Below are 22635 nucleotides of genomic sequence, written 5' to 3' on the forward strand. Positions count from 1 at the left end.
TCGGCACTACCTACAACACAGAAGGCAGCAGGCAAACAAGGTAGGCAAAACACTGCAGCCACAGAAACAGATCTAATCTTTAACCTAAACAGTGCTACAAGCAAAAAACAAAAGGCAACAAAAAGAGAGTGCTGCAAGCAAATAAGGCAGGCAAGACACTGCAGCCAGAGAAATAGATCTAATCTTTAAACTTATACAGTACTGCAAACAAAAAAGGAGCCAGAGATTATCCTACCTCTGCCCAACCTCAGTGTCACAGACCGGAACCAGCCATAAATCAGAATTCATAAAAAAAATAAAAATGAACCATACAAAACTAATCCTAGGATTACACATCCTGGTCCTACCTTATCCCAAGAAGAACAGAATATCAGCCCCATAATACACTCCCAACATAGGACGAACAGATTAAACTACTGTCATCAGATCGAAACCAGACCTTACCATGGAAAATCATCATCACACAAACAAAAACAGAAAACAGGAGAAAAGAACCCATACGCACCCAACACATCGATCACGTCAACTAATAAATCCATTAATACTCGCCTTAGACGAAACCTTTAAACAGATCCAAATAGGATATATAAAAGCTAGATCAGTAATAAACAAAACGGAAACCTTAACAGACTGGATTACTCAGGACAACCTAGACCTAATATTCATCAGTGAAACTTGGCTTTATAACCAAGATGACCCCATAATCCTTGGCATCTGCCCTCCAGGATACAAAATCAACCATTGGACAAGAACAGGTAAAAGGAGGAGGCATAGCCCTAATCTACAAAGACGAATTCATTTCAGAATCCATTGCGGAATCCATTAATACACAACTTGAAATCGCCGCAATCAGGTTACAAAATAAATCCCTCCCAGCTCACCTGAAATTGGAAAGATGCCCCTTTCCATGTGGGTGCTCTCCTTGCCCTCTGGTGGCCAGAACTGGTGGCTGCTATGGACTGTTTTCTGCTGTCTTCCATGTTCCAGACTTCAGTGAGTCCGGTCCGGATTTTCCAGGTTGCCAGACTTGCTCTGCTGGTTTGTTCCGGAACAGCACCCTTACTTGGCTGGTGATTTACTGCAGCTGTGGGTCTGCTGCTGAGGGGCTTATTAGCTTCTGTGAGCCTTGCTTGCCTTGCCTTGATATCAAAGGTCATCCATGAGTTCCTGGTGGTTTGTTGGAGTTCCTCTGAAAGTTTCCTTTGTGTTGGACCCTGCCTGTTCCTGGACTTTGCTTGCTTCCTGTGCCTTTGACCCTTGGCCTGGACCTGGACCTGGACGTTGCTTTCCGCCTGCCTAAAGACTCTGGTTAGTTTATGGATTACCCGTGTTTGCTGCCGGCCCCTTTGACCTTGCTGTGCTACTGGATAATGTTTACTGTCTACTATTAAAGCCTCTTCTAGTTATATTCTGTGGTTCCTGCCTGTTGTGTTCAGCACTGCTTTCTGCTTGGGTGATTTGCCTGCCGCAGCCGCTCCTCAGTAGTGATCCGAGGGTTCGCAAACTAAGTTCCTGCTTTGAGAACGTGACAGAATACCAAGGCCCTCGAGAACGCAAGAGAATACCAAGGCCATGAGCCCGGCGAAATCATCCATCCAGCAGGGTTTCCTGCCCATGACTTTTTCCTCTGTTTGCAATCCAGGTCACAGCCCGGGTGCCGCTCCTAGTTTGGATTTTGATCTTGACCCAGTTTCTGATCTTAATAGTTTTATCACGCTTCATGATTACCGGGAACAACTTCTCTTTGATCCAGCCTTAAGGAATACCCCTGAAGCTGCAGCGGAGAGACAGCGTGTCTGGGGGCTTGGGTTCTCTGCAAACCCAGTCTCTGCTATTGATCCTGCTACCATGCTCTTTGCATACAGCTGCAGACTTCTCTTGGATCCAGCCCTGCGGGATACTCCTGAAGCTGACGCTGAAAGAAGGCATTGTGAAACTCCCAAGCTCAGGGCTTATCAGCAGTTTGTGTGGAGCAGTTTGAGTTCCAGTTCCAATCAAGATACGGACTCTAAGCCGAGTTTCAGCTCCAGCCAAGCTGCTGAGTCCAAGCCGAGTTCCAGCTCCAGCCAACCTGCTGAGTCCACGCTGAGTTCCAGCCAAGTGCTTGAGCCTGCTCTGAGTCCCTGCCCAGAGTCTGAGTCTGCTCTGAGATCCTGCCAAGCGCCGGAGGCTGCTCTGAGTTCCAGTCAAACTTCTGAGCCTGCGCTGAGTTTCAGCCAAGTGCCTGAGTCTGCTCTGGGTTCCTGCCCAGTGCTTGAGGCTGTTTTGAGTTCCAGCTCAGAGTTCGAGCTCCAGCCAAGCTGTTCCTGAGTCTGCTCAGAGTTTGAGCTTCAGCCAAGCTGTTCCTGAGTCTGCTCCGAGTTTGAGCTCCAGCCAAGCTGTTCCTGAGTCTGCTCCAAGTTTGAGCTCCAGCCAAGCTGTTCCTGAGTCCGCTCCGAGGTTGAGTTCCAGCCCAGCTGTTCCTGAGTCCGCTCCAAGTTTGAGTTCCAGCCCAGCTGTTCCTGAGTCTGCTCCGAGTTCAAGTTCCAGCCAAGAACCTGAAGCCAGTCCGAGGTCCAGTCTTGCTTCCAGTCCGAATTCCAGTCCAGCTACCCATGGTCATGTTTTGAAACTCCTCCCTCGGTTTCACCACTGTTACCCATGGAGACCGGAATCTCCCCGGGAGAGTGGGGGGGCCTTGAGGAGGGGGTACTGTCACGTTTGTGACTGCTTTCCATGTGGGTGCTCTCCTTGCCCTCTGGTGGCCAGAACTGGTGGCTGCTATGGACTGTTTTCTGCTGTCTTCCATGTTCCAGACTTCAGTGAGTCCGGTCCGGATTTTCCAGGTTGCCAGACTTGCTCTGCTGGTTTGTTCTGGAACAGCACCCTTACTTGGCTGGTGATTTACTGCAGCTGTGGGTCTGCTGCTGAGGGGCTTATTAGCTTCTGTGAGCCTTGCTTGCCTTGGTATCAAAGGTCATCCATGAGTTCCTGGTGGTTTGTTGGAGTTCCTCTGAAAGTTTCCTTTGTGTTGGACCCTGCCTGTTCCTGGACTTTGCTTGCTTCCTGTGCCTTTGACCCTTGGCCTGGACCTGGACCTGGATGTTGCTTTCCGCCTGCCTAAAGACTCTGGTTAGTTTATGGATTACCCATGTTTGCTGCCGGCCCCCTTTGACCTTGCTGTGCTACTGGATAATGTTTACTGTCTACTATTAAAGCCTCTTCTAGTTATATTCTGTGGTTCCTGCCTGTTGTATTCAGCACTACTTTCTGCTTGGGTGATTTGCCTGCCGCTGCCGCTCCTCGGCAGTGGTCCAAGGGTTCACAAACTTAGTTCCTGCTTTGAGAACGTGACACCCAACCAACTCTCATGGACTTTATATCAAACACATGCCTTGCAAATCCTAACATAAATATAATAGGAGATATAAACCTTCACCTAGAGGACACAACCTCAAATGACACACTAGAAAGCAAAGAGTTCTTACAAATGTGGGACTTCCACTGGCCACAAATCAATCCCATACACATAAAAGGCCATGCACTGGATCTATTAACGTACAAACTATCCAGTGACCGAACCTTTTCGGTATTGGAACAGCAATGGAAAAGCGTACCTTGGTCTGACCACTTAAAATTAACTATGACCTTTTGCTGGAAGAAGAAATGTCTTCCCAAAACGCATTAACGAGCATTATATAAAACAAGAGGTAAAACAGACCCCAAAACATTTTTGGCAAGCAATATACGATAACAACTGAGCACCAAAAACCGATTCAACTGACTTCTTCACTGTTTGGGACAAACGATGCAAACTAATAAACACTTAACACCAAACGGTAACTACACCAAATGCAAACCTCCCACATGCAGACAATCTTGCCAAATACTTTAAAGAAAAAATTACCAATCTAAGCAAGAATCTGCATTAGGGAAATATTAATCCAGAAACCTTCATAAAGGAACTAGATCCAAACCCAAGGGAATACCCGGCAGACCGTATTTGGAATAACTTCACTCATCTAAGCACCGAAATAATAGCTCATGCACTCAGAAAATTCTCCTCCGTCCACTGCCAACTAGACACCTGCCCCAACTATATAATGAAAAAAACCCTTAATCAATATGTCACAGAACTCACAGACCACCTTAATTACCTATTCAAAAAAGATCTATTCCCACAGGACAGAGGAACTATCCTACTAACTCCCATCCCAAAAGACACCAAAAAACAAAAACAGAAGGCACCTCAAATTATAGACCGGTTAGCATCCATACCCCTAACAACCAAATTGACAGAAGGCATAGTCACCAAACAACTAACAGAATACCTCACTGATTTCAACATGCTGCACAAATCTCAATCTGGCTTCAGACCTCAACACAGTACAGAAACAATACTAACCACACTCCTGACCAGATTCAAGCAGGAAATAGCAAGGGGTAAAAACATCCTCCTACTCTAATTTGACCTATCAAACGCATTCAATATGGTCGACCACCACATATTACTGAGAATCCTCGACAAGATAGGAATTACAGGAAAAGTACTCTCCTGGATCAAGGGATTTCTGACATCCGGAACATACCAAGTCAAACAAACTCAGATATATCTCCACCTTGGAAAGCAGAATGTGGCGTGCCACAAGGATCACCGCTCTCACCTATATATTCAACCTAATGATGACACCACTGGCTAAATCTCTAGCCAAACAAGGCCTCAATCCATTTCTCTATGCAGATGGCATCACCATCCATATTTCCTTCAAACGGAACCCCACAGAAATCACCAAGGAAATAACAAACAGAATGACCATCGTGGAATCCTGGGCATCGGCATTCAAGCTAAAACTCAATAGAGAAGCTTTTATTAGAATCCAACTGTGGAAGGAGACAAGATGGCGTCCTGAAGAGAACAAAGTTAGGCTGTTCTCCACCCGATTTCCCTTAAACTTAAAAATAATTTACCTGGACTCATGCCGAAACGGAGAGGCAAACAGCGAGTGATCCCCTCCACAGCTGTGAGATCTTTGGGTCCGATGGACCGCTTTACATTGCCTGGAGGAAACACGGGGTCAAGTTCCTCGTTGCTGGTAGGGGCGACAAGTGGTTCCCTCGCTCCACCAGCCTTAGGCAGAGACTACACTCAGCCCCGAAGAACGGAGGCCTCCGACAATGCCGGCGTGGGGTCGGCAGCAGGGGCAGGAGTTATCCAGCATCTGTGACTTAGGAGTACTTCCTGCTGAGGGGTCCGTTGCCTGCCCAAAATCGCAGAGTTTTGCTGTCGGAGAGAGCCAGCGTTTTGGCAGACAACTGCAATAGAAGGGGAACAACCATCTGAAGGGAATATTCCTGAGGTAACAGAGACCAAGTAAGTCATTTTTGCCTGCAAAACCAGCACTCTTGACTCAATTTGGGAGGCCCTAGTGGGGCTAGAAAATTTTTTCCCAGAAGTTGTCTCTGGTGGCCCAAAGTACAAAGTTACCTATGGAAAAGATTGCAAACTTAGAAATAAGAACAACATTAAGAAAGATACATTGTCAAATAATGAAACTACAAAATTGTGTCAGCAGACACAATATAACTTGATAAAAGAAAATGCTTGATTACATCTAAAACTGAAAATTTGGAAAATCAATTAAGAGCAAAGACTCTTTGGTTGATTAATTTTTCTAAAATTTCATCGTTGGCTCCATTAATAATTAAAAAAAATATCTGTCAGAAATTTTTAAAATTCCTGAACAAGGCCTATCCACCTGTGTCAAAATTTTACTATTTACCACCATATAAGGAGAAACCAAAAGAAAGACTGGACCAAATTGAACAAGGCGCAGAAGTTTCATTTGACTTAATGAACTTAACACAAATAATTCAAGAAGATGAGAAGGGAACACCAGCTATATTAATAGTCTCTTTTGTTTTGGAGCCTGATCGAGATTGGGTTCTTAAACAGTTTTTTCATCATAGAGATGAACTCTTTATGAATAGTAAAATTAGAATATTTCCTGATATTGCTAGAGCAACACAAAAGAGACTCCAAGCATTTTTAAAGCTCTGTTCTAGGGTCTTGCAGTTGGGAGGATTATTTTGGTTACATTTTCCATGCAAATGTGTGTAAAAAATTAATTCAGTTAAATATATTTTTTATGATCCAATCCAACTGAGTACTTTTCTAGACTCCAAGATGGTTTGTTATCCCTAATCAACAGCTAGCAGCATTATCTACATCTACTCCGTAATGGATAAGTTAGGCATATAATGTGTCTCTTCTATTACCTAAGATTCCCGGCACAGGCAGCTCCTTGTGATTCTGGGCAAGTCACTTAACCCTCCATTGCCCCATGTAAGCCGCATTGAGCCTGCCATGAGTGGGAAAGCGCAGGGTACAAATGTAACAAACAAACAAAAAAAAAACAAACAGTGGAAAAAAAAATTAATGAAAGGTAAAATTATGTATCATACCTGATAATTTTCTTTCCATTAATCATAGCTGATCAATCCATAGACTGGTGGGTTGTGTCCATCTACCAGCAGGTGGAGATAGAGAGCAATCCTTTTGCCTCCCTATATGTGGTCATGTGCTGCCGGAAACTCCTCAGTATGTCGATATCCAAGCTCCATTCGCAGGACTCAGCACTTAGAGAATTACACCCACAAAGGGACACACTGCCCAGCTCACCACCGCCGAAACGGGGGAGGGGAATTAACCCAGCTCATCCCCACACAAGTGGGGGAGGGGAATCCGTCCAGCTCATCCCCGCAGAGCGGGGGAGGGACACCACACCGGCCGATGCGGGGGGATCTGGCTTACCCTGCAACCGCAACCGCGGGAGGAGCTGACTGACCCTAACACCGCCGAAGCGGGAGGGGTACAAAGCTGCCCTACTGCCGCACGAAGCGGGAGGGAGCGCCGGCAGAATTTAAGTCTCAATCCAGCCCCGTAAAACGGAGGGGAGAGGAATGCAGCAGCTCACTGTAACACAAATTCGTCTCAACTCTTGAAGAATTCATTGAAAAACTTGAACACGAAGTCCTCCTGAACAGGAACTGAAGACTAAACTTGAACCTGAAATGCAACCAGAATATAAACAGTACAGATATCTGGGAGGGGCTATGGATTGATCAGCTATGATTAATGGAAAGAAAATTATCAGGTATGATACATAATTTTACCTTCCATATCATCATGCTGATCAATCCATAGACTGGTGGGATGTACCGAAGCAGTACTCACCCAGGGCGGGACATTGAAATCCCTGACCGCAACACTGAATCTCCAAAACCGGGGCTCCGCCCGAGCAGCCACAGTCAAGCGGTAATGCCTGGAGAAGGTATGGGCCGAAGCCCAAGTTGCCGCCTTGCAAATCTCTTCCAAGGAGACGGACCCGGCCTCTGCCATCGAGGCCGCCTGAGCTCTAGTGGAGTGAGCCTTCAGCTGGATAGGCGGCACCTTCCCCGCGGCCACATAAGCCGCTGCAATGGCTTCCTTGACCCATCTTGCCACTGTAGGCTTAGCAGCCTGCAGACCCTTACGAGGACCTGCAAACAGGACAAACAGATGATCCGATTTCCGGAAATCATTGGTCACTTCCAAGTATCTGATGATGACACGACTCACATCCAGATATTTGAGAGCAGAGTATTCCTCTGGGTAGTCCTCCCTACGAAAGGAAGGGAGACAGAGCTGCTGATTCACATGGAAACGAGAAACAATCTTGGGCAGGAAGGAAGGCACTGTGCGAATAGTCACTCCTGCCTCAGTGAACTGCAGAAAAGGCTCTCTACATGAGACCGCCTGGAGCTCGGAAACTCTTCTGGCTGAAGTGATAGCCACCAAAAAGACTGCTTTCAACGTCAGGTCTTTCAGAGATGCCCTCGACAAGGGTTCAAAAGGCGGCTTCTGCAAGGCTCTTAGCACCAGGTTGAGATTCCACGCAGGCACCACTGAGTGCAGAGGAGGGCGCAGGTGATTAACTCCCTTGAGAAAGCGCACCACATCTGGCTGCGAAGCCAGGGAAGCACCCTTCAGGCGGCCCCTGAAGCAAGCCAGAGCCGCTACCTGGACTTTAAGGGAACTGAGCAACAGGCCTTTCTCCAGACCTTCTTGCAGGAACGCCAACACTGAAGAAATTGGAGCAGTGAAGGGAGGAAAGTGAGCCTGCTTCACACCACGCTGCAAAGATACGCCAAACCCTGGCGTAAGCAGTAGAAGTAGAGCGCTTCCTCGCTCTCAGCATAGTGGCGATGACCTTGTCTGAGAAGCCCTTCTTCCTCAGACGCTGCCGCTCAATAGCCAGGCCGTAAGACCAAAGGGGGAGGGATCCTCCATCACCACGGGACCCTGATGTAACAGGCCCTGCTCCACTGGCAGCCGCAGAGGATCGTCGACTGAGAGCCTGATCAAGTCCGCATACCAGGGACGTCTGGGCCAGTCCGGACCCACCAGGATTATCCGGCCGGATGCTTTGCCACCCGGTTCTAGCACCCTGCCCAACATGGGCCAGGGCGGGAACACATAGAGAAGCTCTTGTGTCGGCCACTGTTGGAGAAGAGCATCTACTCCCAGGGATCGAGGGTCCCGTCCTCTGCTGAAAAAGCGCGGCACTTGGCAATTGGCCGATGACGCAATCAGATCTAGGCTCGGCTGGCCCCAGCGCTTCGTGATGTCCAAGAACGCCTGAGCAGATAGCTGCCACTCTCCGGGCTCCAAGGTATGGCGACTGAGAAAGTCCGCCTTGACATTCATGACTCCGGCAATGTGGGCCGCTGCCAGCTGCTCCAGGTTCGCTTCCGCCCACTGGCATAGATCATGGCCTCCTTGGCTAGAGGGGCGCTCTTGGTACCTCCCTGGCGGTGACATAGGCCACAGCCGTGGCATTGTCCGACAGGACCCGTACTGGCTTCAACGCCAGTACCGGGATGAACTCCAAAAGCGCCAACCGAATGGCTCTGAGTTCCAGGAGGTTGATAGACCACTTTGCCTCTGCAGGAGACCAGAGCCCCTGTGCTGTCCTTCCCAAGCAGTGGGCTCCCCAGCCCGACAAAGAGGCGTCCGTCGTGACGACAATCCACTCCGGGGTCACCAGAGGCATTCCTGCAGACAGACAAGTTGTCTGTCTGCATCCACCAGCTCAGCGCCTTGCGCACTGCTGGGTCCAAGGGAAGGCGCACAGCATAATCCTCCGACATCGGAGTCCAGCGCTGCAGCAGAGAGTGTTGTAGTGGTCTCATATGAGCCCTGGCCCAGGGCACTACTTCCATCGTGGCCGTCATAGAGCCCAACAGCTGCACATAGTCCCAAGCCCGAAGAGGAGAGGCTACTAGGAACTGGTCCACCTGAGCCTGAGCTTGACAATCCGATTGTCTGGCAGGAACACTCTGCCCACCTGGGTGTCGAATCGAACTCCCAGATACTCCAGGGACTGAGTCGGGCGCAGCTGGCTCTTCTCCCAGTTGAGATCCACCCCAGGGAGCTCAAAAGAGCAACCACCTGGTCCACAGCTTTGCCGCACTCTGCATAAGAGGGGACTTGGATCAACCAGTCGTCCAGATAAGGATGGACTTGTACTCCTTCCTTTCGCAGGAAGGCCGCGATGACCACCATTACTTTGGAGAAGGTCCGCGGAGCAGTAGCCAACCCGAAAGGGAGGGCTCTGAACTGGAAGTGTCGGCCAAGGACTGCAAAACGCTGAAAGCATTGATGAGGAGGCCAGATGGGAATATGCAGGTACGCTTCCTTGATGTCCAAGGAAGCCAAGAACTCTCCTGCCTTCACTGCCGCTATAACAGAGCGGAGAGTCTCCATGCGAAAGTGCCGCACTTTCAAGGCCCGATTGACCCCTTTGAGGTCGAGGATAGGCCGTACAGAACCTCCTTTCTTTGGTACCACAAAGTAAATGGAGTAACGTCCCTTGCCAATCTGATTTTCTGGCACCGGAACGACCGCACCCAGGCGGATCAGGTTGTCCAAGGTCTGCTGCACTGCCACAGCTTTGACCGGAGACTTGCAGGGAGAGAGTACAAACCCGTTTCTTAAGGGTCGGCAGAACTCTAACTTGTAGCCGTCTCTGATGACTTCCAGCACCCAAGCGTCTGAAGTTACTTTGGTCCACTCGCCCAGAAACGAGGACAGGCGTCCTCCAATCTGCACTGGGCCATGGACCAGGACCCCGTCATTGGGTACGAGACCCTGGGGGAGGACCGGAGGGCGTACCTCCGGGACGGCGGTCTCTGCGAAAGGAATGCTGCTTGGGGGAGAAGTTCCTTTTGAAGGAAGAGGGGGCAGAGGAGCCCGACTTGCCCGGGCGGGCTCGGTACCGACGGGCTTCTTGAAACCGTCCTCTGGAGATACCGGGGCGAGCACTGGCCCGAGCCCTGACCTCTGGTAACCTCTTGCCCTTGGACGTGCCGAGATCGGTCACGATTTTGTCCAGCTCGACCCCAAAGAGCAGCTTGCCTTTAAAAGGCAACTTAGCCAGGCGGGAACTTAGAGGCGTGGTCCGCAGACCAATGTTTCAGCCAAAGCCAGCGCCGCGCAGAGACTGTCTGAGCCATGCCTTTAGCCGAGGCTCTCAAGACATCATACAGTAAGTCTGCCAAATAAGCCAAGCCCGATTCCAGGGCCGGCCAGTCAGCCCTCAAGGAAGGATCCGAGGGGGAAGCCCGCTGCACCAACGTCAGGCACGCCCTGGCCACATAGGAGACGCAAACTGAGGCCTGCAAACTTAAGGCAGCTGCCTCGAAGGACGACCTTAAAGCCGCTTCCAATCTTCTGTCTTGGGAGTCCTTTAGTGCCGTGCCACCTTCCACCGGCAACGCCGTTTTCTTAGTCACCGCAGTGATTAAAGAATCCACGGTAGGCCAAACAAAGGCCTCACGCTCACTTTCAGGCTAAGGATAGAGGCGGGACATAGCCCTAGCCATTTTGAGGCTCGCTTCCGGGACATCCCATTGAGCCGAAATTAAGGTGTGCATGGCATCATGCACGTGGAAGGTTCTAGGCGGGCGCTTCGTCCCCAGCATAATGGCGGAGCCAACAGGGGCTGAGGGAGAGACGTCCTCCGGAGAGGAAATCTTCAAAATGCTCATGGCCTGCATTAACAGGTTGGGCAAATCCTCTGAGCGAAAGATCCGTGCTGCAGAGGGGTCATCCGCTCCATCCGAGCGGGAATCCATCTCTTCCAAGGAATCCCCAAAGGACCGTTGGGAGAACTCAGATACGCTGCCCTCATCTACATCAGAGGAAACAGCGTCCTCTAAGGCCTGGGCATCCACCCGAGGGCGTTTACTTCCGGGGGCCTCAACCCTTTATCGGACAAGGGAGAAGGGGCAGCGTTCTGCATAAGGAAGGCCTGATGCAGCAGCAAAATAAACTCGGGGGAGAAACCCCCCAAACTGTGCAATTCAGCAGCCTGGGCCACAGCCCTAGACGCACCCTCAACCGGCGCTCGCAAGAGCGGGGGGAGAACCATGCTGCGCATCCAAGATGGCGTCCGGCGCGACACTCCGCGAAGGAGCCGCGCGGGAAGAACGGCGCTTAACTTTAGCCGCTTTTTTGCCATCGCCCAAATCAAGGGCAGCCATGGCATGAACGTCTCCCAGCTCAAGGGCGGCCCAAGAAGAAGCCGTCCGAGCAGAGTGGCCGGCCAAGATGGCGGAGGCGAGCAGCGGGGGATGGGCGTTTATGGCGGGAAAAACCGCCGCGCCGGAGGAAGACCCGGGACACTGACCGGCCTCCAAACTGACACCCAACAAGGGTGAATCAGACTTTAAAACCCCCGCATCCCCGCTAGAAGCGCACACGCGGTCCGGGGAGCGATTCTTCGCGCCCTCGCCCTCCGACGCCATAGGCCACGTGGAGATCAATCGGGGAACCCCCTGCCCGCTATAAAAAGGTAAAAATACCTGCTTCTCGCTCCGAGCTGTAACGACCTGGTGTCCCAGTGAGTAGCTGCAATAAACGTTTAAATAAACGTCGAAATAAATGCCCTTAAGGACGTTCAAAATTTTATTATTTTTTTTTTTTTTAACGGAGCAAGCGAGAGGGGGGAGAAAAGGAGGGACCTGGCGCCACCAGGTTTGCACTTGCTCAAGAAGAGCCCTCAACCCCAGGCACTCAACAAAACCTAAAAATTAGGCTTGGAGGCCTAGCCAGAGCTGCTGCTGTGTGTGACCACCACCTGCTGAGATAGAGAACATACTGAGGAGTTTCCGGCAGCACATGACCACATATAGGGAGGCAAAAGGATTGCTCTCTATCTCCACCTGCTGGTAGATGGACACAACCCACCAGTCTATGGATTGATCAGCATGATGATATGGAATTGTACCTTGTCTCCTTTCTAAATTGTGGACTTGAAATGGATGAGTTAAATATGCATTTCTTTATATTTGTTTTGAATGAAAATGTTCTATAATCTACTCCATTTTTGCATGTCAAGAGATTTCTTGTAATATGTTAATGCTTATAAATATACATTAAAAAAACTCAATACAGATAAAACCCAATGTCTCATTCTTTCATCCCAATAATGACCCCCCCCCCCCCCCCCCCCTCGGCAATTAACACACAGGGTTCATCCCTCCCAATCTCAGACCACTTGAAAATCTTAGGCATAACAATTGACTGCAAACCTAACGCTAGAAAGCCAAGCTAAGAACCTGACCAAGAAACTGTTCCACACTATGTGGAAGCTCAAACGTACAAAACCTTACTTTTCGCAGGAATTCATTCCGCAACATGATCCAAACCATGGCACTAACCACGTAGACTACTGCAATAGTATTTACGTAGGCTGCAAAGATCAAATCATAAGAAAACTACATATAGCACAAAACACGGCTGCCAGACTCATCTTCGGAAAATCACGCTTTGAAAGTGCAAAAACCCCTCCTAAGTTTACATGGCTTCCTATTAACGCTCGCATAACATTCAAAATATGTCCAATAGTCCAAAGAATCAGCTACGAACTCGCACCAGATTACAAGAGGGAACTTATCTATCTACCAATAAGAAATGTGCCAAGAACAGCAAGAACCTACCTAACCCTTCACTACCCCAATTGCAAAGGTATAAAATACAAATCTACACATGCCACCAGCCTCTCCTTTATAAGCACACAACTCTGGAACTCACTACCCAAAGACCTGAAACTCACAGAAAACTATCTACAATTCAGAAAAGAAACTGAAAACACATCTTTTCAGAAGTCTTTCCCCCCTGGATCTGCCTAATCCCACACCACCATACAACACGAAAAGTTCAGAAATGGAAAACAATAATATTAACCTCTCTCACAATATGCTAATATATCAACCTAAGCGTTTATTGTACTTCTGTATTATGCACTAGATTTCTACAAATCTAATTTTGTAACCGCTTCTTTAGCAATATGTAAGCCACGTTGAACCTACCAAGAAGTCTTTCCCCCCTGGATCTGCCTACATACACCATACATCACGAAAAGTTCAGAAATGGAAAACAATAATATTAACCTGTCTCACAATATGCTAATATATCAACCTAAGCGTTTATTGTACTTTTGTATTATGTACTAGACTTCTACAAATCTAAATTTTGTAACCACCTTTTTAGCAATACGTAAGCCACATTGAACCTGCCATACAGTGGGAAAATATGGGATACAAATGCAATAAATAAATAAAATGCCATGGTGTAAATAGATCCCGTTCAACCTACACAGGAGAATACTTTTCCATATCCAAAATCCAATCTCCCAGATAGTAAGCTAGACAAGCTGAATTATATTTATGCAAATCTGGAACTTCCTAAGCCCCCCCAAGTTTCCAATTACCCAACATCAGCTGTATAGAGATTTTTGGTTTCCTACAACCCCAACAAAAATAGGAAAGATGTCTATGAAAAGCATGGATGCCCTTTTTCAAAGTTTAAGAGGAAGACTTTGCAAAGAATACAACCATCTAGAAAAATTACAACATATTAAAGAGGTGGATCCTGCCATTTAACCCCCAAGGAAGACTCTGCCATCCTTGCAATGTGGCAACCATGGAATCAAATAGGTGAGAAATGTTAAGACAATATAACTCAGACATTTTCACAGATAATGAAATCCCCAAATAACGAAAAGAATGCAGTGTCCATTTTAATGCGAAAATGAACCCCTCCAACCCTTCTGAAGTGAATTCGAAGAGGGCAACTCCAAGGAATTCTGTAAATTTAAATGAAACCCAGAAAAAGTTCAGTATTCTTCAAAGGATTCCATTAACCCCCAAGTGATTTATGAACTAGCAAATTATAAGAGATTTTTAAATTCAGAAATAATAAATTTTACTCCTGGAATGTCTGGTTAATTTAAGTTGCAAAGATTCCTGCTGCTGAAGTTCATCTCAACATGACATGCGCTGCTGACATTGAGCAAAATCCAGGTGCAAACCGTTCTATCTGCCCAACTACAGAACCGAGCTTTGTAGAAATCTCCCGAAGCCGAGATTCAAGAGAGAAAAAAAGCAAAGCTGCCTTTACCTCCACCACTACTTCAGCGACCCATGTGAAGCTAACAGAGGTAGGTTCAGTGGCCTCTTCCTCCGCCCATACTGGTGTCGCCAGTATGCATTCTATCCTAGTCTTTCTGCAGAGAGTTTGGAAACCATCAATGCTGAAAAAGGAACAGGAGCACCCCATGGAGGGACCAGGCACCTTCCCAAGACAGTAGAGGTGCTTCAGGTGGGTAAATGTCAATGAAGAAGGTAGATTTTACTATTGGGGCCGAGGAGCTGATTCTCACTGGCACCTACTCTCTAACTCAACCATCACATGAACCCCCAAGCACATCTGGGTTTAAAAAAGGTTTGGACAAGTTCCTGGAGGAAAAGTCCATAGTCTGCTGAGATAGACACGGGGGAAGCCACTGCTTGCCTGGGATTGGAAGGATGGAATGTTGCTACTATTTGGATTTCTAATACGTACTTGTGACCCGGACTGGCCACTGTTGGAAACCTGCACATCACCAAAAATCTTACCAAGGAACTACTGGGTAGGTACAAAAAGACCACATGATAGTGAAAGGACTTACAGACTTTTCAAGATTAAGAAAAAGGAAAAAAAAACACCTTTGAGGTGCTGAGGTGACTATCAAGGAAATATGTTCAATTGGCTTTGTGGAAAAGATTAGATTACGGAGGTGCCACGCAACATCAACAGGCGGAAATAGGCGAGCATGTGCAGTGAGACTACCCAAACCATTCTGGAAAAATTTGCTGGGGTAGTGCTTCCTGCATTAGGCTGTCAGTGATGTCACTCATACATGAAGATTTTACAATCCTACTTGTCCTCGAAGTACTGTATATTGACCAAATCTGTTTCACAGTCAAACAGAAAAAAAAACTCTCATAGGTTAATCTTGTCTATGAAGTCAGTCTTCATTATGCACTTCAAACAGTAACCACATTATTTTCTTCATATGCACAAGAACAATACACAAAAGTCGAGTAAAAAAGAGACAGCTTATGAAAAAGCACTGCAGTTCTAAAATACAAATTCATCATAGAGAGGCATGCCAAGGCATGAGAATAAATGAATTTCAATTATACTACCAGAAGGTAGTAAGTCACACAATTGCATGAATCCTAGAAATTACTGCAAGTGCTGCAGGCTGGTTGTGTGTGCATTACTGGCCTCTAGCGCCTGCGTTTGCTTCTGATCATCAGGGCCTCAGGGCCAAGTGTCCACGTATAGGGACTTTATCTTGGCTGTTCTTCAAAAAAATAAAAAAAAATCACGTTTTGAGACAGAACACACAAACAGCTCACAAGTACAATGCACTCTCTCTCTTTCCCTACAACTATTTTGCATAGAAAACATGGCTACAATCTTTGACTAGTACTTTAAAAAAGCATTGTAAGCAACAATGAAAAGAAGTATTCAAACATAAGTGAGTGCACAGTACAGATGTGAAAGTCTCTTAAACCTTAGTCGGGCATGCAGAAGTGTCCAAGATGACTTAATAATAAAGAAATTTAAACTTTGAAAAAACATAGTAATAATGACAAGTAAACAATCATAAAAAGAACAAAATGTCTCCGTGAATGCCTAGTGGTAGACAGAGCAAACAATCATAAATGAACAAAATGTCTCAGTGAATGCCTAGTGGTAGACCGTTACCTTTTCTTGTGCTTCTTTCCACGCTTTAATCGGATCCGATTCATAACCCCTCTGTGCTAACATCTGAATCAAATCTCTCTTTGGCTTGTTCTCTAATAAGGAAAATATGGTGTGATAATCTTAAAACTTTTTTGAACCTATATATTACTGAAAGCACCTTTCACATTAAGGGCCCTGTTTACAAAGGCGTGCTACCGTTTTTAGCACATTGCTAACCGTGTGGATACCCATAACATTCCTATGGGCATCTACATGGCTAGCAAGTGCTAAGTTTTAATGCGCCTTTGCAAACATTTCCCTCAGCAATCCAACAGAATAATGTGACTTAACAAAAGGTGCAGATTTCTGCACAGGATTAATGTATCTTTATAAATATACTGTGCATGTAAACACTGCACTTGTATCTACACAATACAAAGCACCCTAGTATACAGTTAACTCAGCTGTGCTAATGGAAATTTCTCCCCTTAAAACTGAAGGGAAAAGTCAGCACACCAGACTGGTGGCTGGCTAGGTGAGGAGATGGATAAATAGGAGTGAAATACCCAGGATAGTTTGAAATGAAGGATCATGCAACCAAATTTAATCAAGAAGGAAAAATAAAGCAGGAATGGGTCAAGTACTTGGTCACCAGGATACTCTGGTGCAATCAGATTAATTTGTGCTACTTACTGTCTTGGTAATGTCATTTGTACAGCAGAACTTTAAATATTGTCTCTTTAATTATTAATATATAAGTTTTCCACAGATAGCAGAATAAATCAGCCATGGAAATAGGTGACATCTGACAGTACAGAGAACAAATAGCTTTCAAAGTTAAAGAACACAAATTTTATGAGCATGTTGAGTTCCCACCCAGCAATCCCATGTGAGCCACATTACATTTTTATGTAGCTTAGCTTCAATTGTACTGGGAAGGAAAGCGGTTTTATGTGGTTGATGCATCTTCTTGTCTACTAAGAATCCTATTATAGGTAAGCAACTTCATTTTTCTACATCAACCAGAACAAAATCCGCCACATAGAGTGGGGTAGTTCCAAGTTAAGTATTGTGAAGACTCCTAAGAATAGTAAGTAAAACATAATATTGTATAAGCAGATATACTGTATTATAAATTTAATTTTTTTCCCGCAACCTATCTTTACAGTGGCACTGTGGGGGGAGCTGAAGTCCCTATACTGATTAGATTCAGAGGTGTGATAAGTTTATAAAGCACTGTCCACATACAAAGCATATTTAAACACATGGAAAAGGGCCTGAGGATGCGCAATTGTGTAAGGTATACATGTGTAAAATTAGCATACAAAAAGTGCACCTACTTTAATGCAATCTGCTCACAGGTGTCCCTGGGGGCTTAGTTTGGGTGGACTTGTGATGTATGCACTTACAACTTCTTCAAAATAGGTGTAAATTTTTGCAAAAGTATCTGTTGCACCTACTAGGGTGTGCACTACTGGAGCTAATTATGAGTGCTTATTATGAAAGCACATGGGTGTCTATGTTGCTTTTATAAATAGTAACTCAAAAAGGATCACAAGTAGTAGTGAGCAATACTCAATCCAAATAGCAATTAATAAAGAAAGCAGCCAAAACGCATTTACAGACGTTTATAATATGAAGAGGGCCTTCATAAAGACAAGAGGAACACTGGTCTGAACAGAAATCACAATTATTTAAATATTTATATGTTTTTTATGTCTATACCACCTTTCTGTGGTACAATCAAGGCAGTTCACATCTTGCAATTCAGGTACTTTCTCTGTCCCAGTGGGCTCACAATCTAAGTTTTGTAACTGGAGCAATGGAGGGTTAAGTGACTTGCCATGGGTCGCAAGTTGCTGCAGTAGGGACTGAACTCAGTTCCCCAAGTTCTCAACTCACTGTACTAACCACTAGACTATTCCTCTGCTCTAATCATGGTTCCTTCTAGCATAATACAGTAGCAGTTACAACTCTAAAATGTAAAGTAGTACTTCAAAAGGTTAGGTAAGGGACATGGGTAAAGAGGGAGTGAGTTTTGAGTTCCACACAGGAATCTGTATGCATATCTACCCCAAAGTGGATAGGAAAAAATTAGTTTAATTACCTGATAATTTTTCCTCTAGTCCCAACGGATCAGTCCAGACAAATGGGATGTGATCATCCACCAGCCGGTGGAGATAGAGAACTCTGTGTTGTGCCTCATAAGCTCCTGTTCTTAGCAACCAACTACTACTACTAAGTCAGTATTTGATAAAGTAGTGAAAGAGTGACTTCCCAGAGAAAAAAAACTCCAGCCTCTATGATAGAACTATGAAAAAAGAGCAAACTCATGCCTTAGAAATAATGGAACCAGAATAATATAACTACAAGTTGCAATCAGCTTAAGTGCAAGGGTCTGGGACCAAAGAAATACATGCAGTTAACGGAGTGTGCACTTAACCGTTGTGACCCAAAGGAAGCTTGACATCTGACTAAACATATGTACAGTACTGTTTATTATATGTACAGTATACAGTCTCCATTAACTGACGTTAGGCTTACTTGAAGTAATCAGTCATGAGTCCTCTGTACACTCGTGTCTCTGAGTTCCATAGACTACATCTGACCAGACGGTTAAAAACTGTCATAGCACTGACATCCAGTGGCCTCCAGATAGGCCCACACGGTGTTGAGACTCTCCAGCTCTCTTGCAAAAGTGACAGGAGGTTGTTGAATTTCGTCAGGCATGTGCCTCACTGCTCATTTCTAATCTGTTTCATCATCAGTCGTTACCTGCGTGTAGGCGCATATCTCGACATCAGTGCTGTCATCAGCTGTTTGTAGATCGTAACAACAGCTACGTAGTGATGAAACTCCTCTCCAGTAACCACGGCTGGATGTCAATAGCCTGTTCATCTGACCCGCGTTTGCAAACAGTTGCATCTGTTCATCCCTCTCCAATCCCTAATAAAGCTTGCTGCTTGTAGCAGTTCACAATGGTTGCCTGTGTAATATGATTCCAGGCTTCTTTCTGCATATGTAGGGAATCCACAGTGATAGATTACGAAGCCCGTTCAACAGCACGTTTATCCTTGCCAGTCGGTCATCCATAGCGCTCATCAGACGCCACAGCACAAGAGCCCTAATAATGTTTGAAAATTGGCTATTATGACCTGATCCATAAGTTGGATTAGAGTAATGTTGGTGGCAAGAAGACCACCCTTGACATTAGACAGCCGACATCATCACTGTGGCAGCACAATTATCACAAGAAACAAAATCTGACACTTTTGTGCCCGCATTCTAGTGTCCTAACTTCTTTAACCACTGCTTCCAAATTTCCCCCGTCATCCATGAATTTGCATTAGCCTCATATGACACAGGAAGTCGCTTAACATTCTTGAAGCAACGGGGCTATTTGCTCTTTCCACTGACGAGTGGTTCCAACTTCTCACTCCCATCCATATTGCAGCAAAGGAGGATCGTCAGTCGGCCCTTCAACATTTTACTTCCTGTAGTTTTGGCTTGTTTGAATGCAAGTGTTCCATCAGGAATCGCTCGCCAGCAGAGACCGTTTTCGTCAGCATTGAAAATGTCATGAGGTGCAAACTCGTTCAAAATGGTAGGAAGAACTGAAAAACCCAATTTCAGCACCAAAGTCATCAGCGTCTTGTTCTCGCCATGCTGTTTCTTGAATTTTATGTTGTTCCTCTCCTTCCATCTTTCCAACCATCCAACAGTGGCTTTGAATTCAGTTAGTCCAAGACTTTCAGTTAGTTGATTAGCTTTCTCCATAAGCAGTGGACCACTGACAGAAAACTGCTCCTGACTTGAGAAAACTACCGAAGAAGAGAGTCTTCTACATCCTCAGCTTTTCCCGCCCGTTTATGTTTCCGGTGTGGATTTGTATTGTTTTGTCAGTCTTCCAGAAGCTGGTCTTTCTGCTTCAAGATACGTGAAATTTGACTGGGATTGACACCATATTCTTTAGCAATAGATGCTTGACTTGTTTGTTTTCTAATTTTTAAGACTTCTATTCGTTCAGCCAGTATTAAGTCTTACAGTTGCGCGACGACTCCAATGTACACTCTAACAAACATTCTTTTCGCTTATTCTGCCTGTGGCTGTTAACCAACGAGATTTCAAATTACCGCCCCTTCGCCACGCTCCAATCAGCTTCCATATTCCGTGTGTGCTTATGCAGAGTTTTTCCTGCAGAGGAGCGGTCTTAAACCAGCATATAAGCGAATCTTGCCAAAAACGGGACAGGAGTACGGCATGCAGTTAAACATAGCATGCACCTTATCCGACGTGCACTTAAATGGAGTGCACTGTACCTGATTTACATAGAACCCAAAAAGCCAAGGGTGGGCTCTGGACTGATCCTTGGGACTAAAGGAAGATAATTATCACATAATTAACTAATTTTCCTTCCATTATGGCCCAAGGGTCAGTCCAGAAAAATGGGATATACAAAAGCAATCCTTAAGAGGCGAGAGACATGTGATATCCCTGCAGCAAGAACCGTGTATGGGAAACTTTCCAACCACTATCTACTGAAGACATAAAATCACTACTACTAAAATGCTCACACTCGCACAGCCTCCTAGACCGCTGCCCGGAATTCCTGTTCCAAAACCACTCCAATAGAGGTCGCTCAATGGCTAACGGACTGCCTTAATGGGTTACTAGAGTCAGGCTCTCTTCCTTCAGACATGGGCAAAATCTCACACCACTGTTGAAGGGCTCAGGATTAGACATAGCCTCTGCAGCAAATCATGCCCAGTAGTGAGTATACCACTCTTTACAAAAATGCTTGAATCATATGTTATGAAACAATTCTCCAAATATCTGAACACATTTTCACTTTAATCCACTGTCCTAATATTCGGATTCAGATCCGCACACAGCACTGAAACCATGCTCTAGTGATAATACCATATGTAAGGGGGACCAAGTTCTACTACTCAGTTTGACATCTTAGCGCGTTGACAAAGTGGATCACGTAATACTTAAACATCTGAGCCAGACTGGAATAACCGGATCAGTCCTCAAATGGTTCAACAAAATTCCTCTCAACTGAAGCTACTCAATGAAACAAAACAACACCTTTCTAATACTGGATTCCAAAATGTGGTGTCCCCCAAGGGTCCCAGCTCTCTCTGATCTTGTTCAATTTCTTCATGTCTTACCTCAGTTCAATAGATTTTGGATCAAGAGAGCTACTACTATCATATCCAGACGACCATCTTACTCCGCGCCTCTGACCTCAAGACCCAACTAATTGACAACAATCGGAATGAACACTATTTAGACCTGGGCCCTTGTAAACAAACTGAAGCTGAACATGCAAAAGTCCAGATTCTCTGGCTCTGGAATCAAGGAGCTGAGGTCCAAATTTCAATAAAACTACCCAACAGCAGCATGTTTTATTTACTTACATTTGTACCCCCGCTTTCCCACACAATGCAGGCTCAATGCAGCTACATAGTAATTCGAAATACAAAGTCTTAACAGAAATTTCAAAACGGTAGTGAAACATTATGAAGTTGAGCTTGAATAATGTATGATAAGTTGAGTTTGATAATGTATGATTAGATAAAATAGGGTAGACAGGATATGATAGTATAAGTTGGGGGAAAAGGGGTAAGGAAGATATAATAAAGGAGAGATGGAGAAGAGAAGGATGGGATGCGTAGAGGGGGAATGGGGAGGAGGGATAAGTAAAACCAATGATTAGGTCGGTATCTAAGTCACCAGGTGTTCAGCGCTGCGTGCATCTGGTAGCGCTATACAAATGCTAATAATAATAATAGAATTGGGAGTGCAGGTTGGTAAGATTAGGTTGGGACATTAGAGTATTAATGTTCCCAGTTGAATTCCTATCGTTCGCTTCCTGTATCAACCAACTATGGAAAAAAACAATGTTTAAAATGAGGCAACTTCATCTAATCAGGTCATCCTTTGATCAAAAAAACCTTCGCACTAAAGGGAAAAAAATGCATATCCTACCACACCTGGACTACTGTAACATCCTTCTATTTGGCATTAACAGCAAATATAAGAACAACTATAGATTATACAGAACACTGCAGCAAGATTTAATTTTCAAATTGAATAGATACATTAGCATTTCATCTTATCTTACAAAACTACACTGGTTACCAGTAGATGAAAGAACAAAGTTTAAACTTGAATGTCTAGTTTTCAAATTCTTCAAGGTGCCACCTCTGAACTGCTGATTAACATCCCTTCTATCTGTACTGTCACACCAACAGACTGAAAGAAAAATGATCTTAGCCACACCATTTTACAAGGGATTCCAATCACATAAGACCTATAAACCCACTCTTAGTATCAGGGATCGCATTATGGAAACTCACTCCCTCTAGCTATTAGATCAGAGAACTACCACCTCAGCTTCCGAAAAGAAGTTAAAACTTTCTTCTTCCCAAAGACTGCTATATAACAATCACCAATCTCTGATTCCCTAACAAATTCTAGAATTATCAAATATAACATAGCTATATGACAATAAACTGATCATTGATCCC

The 22635-nt window shown here is 45.4% G+C and overlaps 1 protein-coding gene across 1 annotated transcript in view; it reads right to left on the reverse strand.

Annotated features, from left to right (window-relative positions):
- The window catches only part of TOP2B (DNA topoisomerase II beta), a 507457-nt gene that overhangs the window by 173054 nt on the left and 311768 nt on the right, over window positions 1–22635 (reverse strand). Inside the window, 1 exon segment of the mRNA XM_030205679.1 lies at window positions 16121–16212. Coding sequence (XP_030061539.1) covers window positions 16121–16212 — 92 coding nt within the window.

The sequence above is a fragment of the Microcaecilia unicolor genome, chromosome 1 (genome assembly GCF_901765095.1).
Source record: "Microcaecilia unicolor chromosome 1, aMicUni1.1, whole genome shotgun sequence".
In the NCBI taxonomy this organism is placed as follows: domain Eukaryota; kingdom Metazoa; phylum Chordata; class Amphibia; order Gymnophiona; family Siphonopidae; genus Microcaecilia; species Microcaecilia unicolor.